The sequence below is a fragment of the Pundamilia nyererei genome, unplaced genomic scaffold (genome assembly GCF_000239375.1).
Source record: "Pundamilia nyererei isolate P.nyererei 1_Seehausen unplaced genomic scaffold, PunNye1.0 scaffold01358, whole genome shotgun sequence".
NCBI lineage: Eukaryota > Metazoa > Chordata > Actinopteri > Cichliformes > Cichlidae > Pundamilia > Pundamilia nyererei.
This window is the reverse complement of record NW_005188759.1, coordinates 3,034-4,754: the sequence shown is the minus strand read 5'-3', so window position 1 is coordinate 4,754 and position 1,721 is coordinate 3,034. Positions and strand designations below refer to the sequence as shown.

Genomic DNA, 1,721 nt, shown 5'->3' with positions numbered 1-1,721 from the left:
CGCAGGCGTTTTCCTCACCGTTTGTGTCTCCAGGTTACCTGCAGACCAGCGGAGAGGATACAAGAATGTTTTTAATGCCCTCTTTCGAATAACCAAAGAGGAAGGCGTCACTACGCTGTGGAGGGTGAGGCTACCATCATCACCATCATTTTCTTCACTTGGGCCTGAATGAGTAGCCATTAGTCCAGATGCAGTAATTTAATGTGGAAATTTTAATTGATAAAAAGGTTTGTCCTGAAGTGGTCCTTCACCCAGAGTAGATGCTGCCCGATTTAACATCACACAAACATTACATTAGTTCTTTTTTATTTTTCTTATTTGTTTAACTATTTCGTTTTTCAAGCCGTTGTACTGTTATTAATGTGTGAAAGTAGTTAATGGGAACTGTGAGCTACTGCTGCAGCTTTTATTGAAGGGAAAAAAAACTCTGCGAATCCTGAGCAAAAACAAGAAAAATGACCTCAGTTTTGATTCTGATATTTTTGAATTTGGCTTTTTCTCTGCTTATCCTCATGTTTCCAAAACATTTATATTCCCAAAATTCTCAGTTTTTCTTCTAAAGAATTTCCAAACTGAAGAATGTCACATGTTTTAAATCTGGGTCTCTCTTTATCAAACACAAATCTCTAATCTAATCGTTGCGCGAGACTGTGGTGCAGTATTCGCTGCTTTTTAGAATAATTTTAGCTCCTCAGGTGACGATTGAATAAACGCTCATGGATTTAGTGGCTTTATTTTGTTAGTTTTTACAGCCCTTGTTAAAAATGTGTCTACAATATTTTAAATAATTTTAAACTGAATTAAAACATTTAAATGATCTTTTTATTTTTATTAAAAATATTAATTTAAATTGTTTTAATTTGCAAAGGATTCTACTGACCATCTGCAGTACTTCCATGGGGCAGCAGAGGGCAGTGTCGCAGTCTTTTTCAATGTATCAGAACACTTTATTATTCCCAGATGACATTACGTGGTCACAGTTGCTCCAAGACGGGAAGGACAGGGATCTTCTTCTTTTCTGATCTCTGCATCTTTTTTTCTGATTATTAGTTATTTTTGTTTTGCAACAGTTTTCCCGCCAAAGATGGTGCAAACATAGGTCAGATAAACTGAATACGGAGTCATTGCAGTGCCTCAGTTTTTGTTCAGTTATAAACACTTGGTAGTAACATTTTAAACTTTTCACTTAAAAAGATTCTGCTTGCAGGAATCTGAAAGCTTCATCCATGAAATTCTCACTACATGATTAACAAAATTTGTTGTCCTTTCATTCTCTGGAGTAATTTGTGTGCGACTGCTGTAATATCAATAACAAAAGTTAATTGATTTTTAAATCAAATTTCCTGATGAGTGTTAGTAATAAAATGAGGATTTAAGTGCTGAAACCTAAACTAGGACTGATCTCAGCTATTCTGCTGAATCAAAGACGATAAAAAGCTGAAACTGTAAATCGGAGCTACAGCATGCTCTGAGGGTCGCTGACATCCCTCCACCTCTACCCTCGCTGGTTCATTTCCCACAGAAAAGACTCCAGACATCATCTGTGGAGCGTTCACGTCGGTTTGTTGGTTCAGCAGCTTTATCGAGTCTCTTTGGGTGTTTTTAATAACTGAGCTGATGACGACTCTGTTGTTGCAGGGTTGCATTCCCACCATGGCTCGAGCGGTGGTCGTGAACGCTGCTCAGCTGGCCTCGTACTCTCAGTCCAAACAGGCGCTGCT

At 38.1% G+C, this 1,721-nt stretch overlaps 1 protein-coding gene across 1 annotated transcript in view; it reads left to right on the top strand.

Moving 5' to 3' along the window:
- The window catches only part of slc25a11 (solute carrier family 25 member 11), a 5,247-nt gene that overhangs the window by 2,047 nt on the left and 1,479 nt on the right, over positions 1–1,721 (top strand). Inside the window, exons 3-4 of the mRNA XM_005755388.1 lie at positions 34–124; positions 1,639–1,713. Of these exons, the coding sequence (XP_005755445.1) occupies positions 34–124; positions 1,639–1,713 (166 nt within the window). The remainder of the gene's footprint in view (positions 1–33; positions 125–1,638; positions 1,714–1,721) is intronic.